Consider the following 1,588-nt stretch of genomic DNA (forward strand, 5'->3'; position numbering starts at 1 on the left):
GGGCGGGGGCGCGGGCCCCTGCCGGGATCCGGGTCGATGCGGGCGGCCGCGCCGGCTGGGCTCTGCGGCCTGGCACCCGGCCCCGGGCAGGACCCACCTCCGCTTTTCGGGTAATTAATTTATAAACAGGCGGTGGCGGCGGAGCCTGCACAGTGGGGGGGCTGCGGGGCGGGGGGACTGTGAGGTCCGGCCCTGAGCAGGACAGAGGGCCAGGGGTGGGGAGCAGAGTGCGTAGACCGCACAGTGGGCCCGGGTGTTACCTAGGAGGGGGTTGGAGACCCGCCCCAATTCCTGGACAGGTCCCACTGCCCTCACTCTGGGGCCTCTGCACGACCCCTCCCCTCACGGGCCCTGCAGCCTTGCTCTCTCGGCAGTCGCAACTCTGGTTCCTGCACCACCAGACTCCCCTGCGTGGCACCTTTCCCTCTCTCCATCCCAACCACTTTTTTGTTCCTGACATCCCCATACCCCTTACAAATGGCCACCTGGCCCCCCTCCCAAGACCGGTTGGTGCCACCAGCGGGCCTTGCGCCGGGATGTCTGGTGTCGGCCCTGCCCCATGGCCTTCTGCTCATCTTTCTGTCCCGGTGACGAACCAGCAGGGTCGGTGGGAGAATGTGCTCCGGGTCTGCGTGTCCTTGGCCAGTGTACTACAGGGCGTGGGGGACGTGAGGGCCTGGTGGGGGCTGGCCTCTGGGTCACTGCTGCTGCCGCCCCCTCCTCAGATCTCCTGAGGGTCCGGCAGGAGGTGGCAGCGGCAGCCGCGAGGAGCCCCAGCGGCCTGGAAGTCCACCTGCCCTCATCCACAGCAGGTCAGCGTCGGAAGCAGGGCCTGGCTCAGCACCGAGACGGCACCGCCCCAGCTGGCGCCCCGTCCTTCTCAGAGAGGTATCGGGGTGCCTGCATTTCAGAGAGACCCCTACATTCCCTGTGCTTGTTTCGGGGCTACAGAGCTGCTGTTGGCAGACCTTATCACCTGGTTTCTGCATGTGAGGTCCACAGCCCGCACTTCCCCTTCGCCGCTGTACAGTCGCAGGGTCCTGAGTGAACCGGGCACTGTGCTCGGGCCTCGGTTGGTGGCAGCCGGGCAGAGGCCCAGAACACTTCGGGGGTAGAATGTGTGGGGGTGACCATCCCTCTGGGTGGGGTGTGTTTCCACGGAGCAGCTGTGGGGCCCGCTGAATCCAGGTGCCCCTGAGACAGCTGAGGGCTTTGCTCCCCCAACAGGTAGGTGAAGGGGCTTGAGGCAGAGGAGGGGGGGCAGTGCGAGGTCTGGGAACCCCGAAGTCAGAGGAGAGCTGGGGGCGGGGAAAGCCCCCCAGCAGCACCGATTCAGACACCGGAGCCGCTGGCAGCACAGGCGAGACCTCCGGGGCTTGTAGGGGCCGGGAGACCCCAGGAGGGGGCTGGGGCGGGAGGACTTCGGAGGCTCCCCGCCCCTCCCGCCGGGAGGCCGCGCCCGCGCCCGCGCCCGCGAGTTGCTGGCTGCAGCCGCCGCCTCCCGGACCGCGGCTAATTGCGCCGCGTCCGCGCAGGGTCGGCTAGGGGCAGGGGCCGCGGGGGCGGGGGCCCCAGCGCGGTAATTACC

At 68.7% G+C, this 1,588-nt stretch overlaps 1 protein-coding gene across 1 annotated transcript in view; it reads left to right on the forward strand.

Annotated features, from left to right (window-relative positions):
• The window catches only part of SAMD11 (sterile alpha motif domain containing 11), an 18,287-nt gene that overhangs the window by 14,335 nt on the left and 2,364 nt on the right, over nt 1-1,588 (forward strand). The window contains exon 9 of the mRNA XM_007448961.1: nt 657-888. Within this exon, the coding sequence (XP_007449023.1) occupies nt 657-888 (232 nt within the window). The remainder of the gene's footprint in view (nt 1-656; nt 889-1,588) is intronic.

The sequence above is a fragment of the Lipotes vexillifer genome, unplaced genomic scaffold (assembly GCF_000442215.2).
Source record: "Lipotes vexillifer unplaced genomic scaffold, Lipotes_vexillifer_v1.1 scaffold835, whole genome shotgun sequence".
NCBI lineage: Eukaryota > Metazoa > Chordata > Mammalia > Artiodactyla > Lipotidae > Lipotes > Lipotes vexillifer.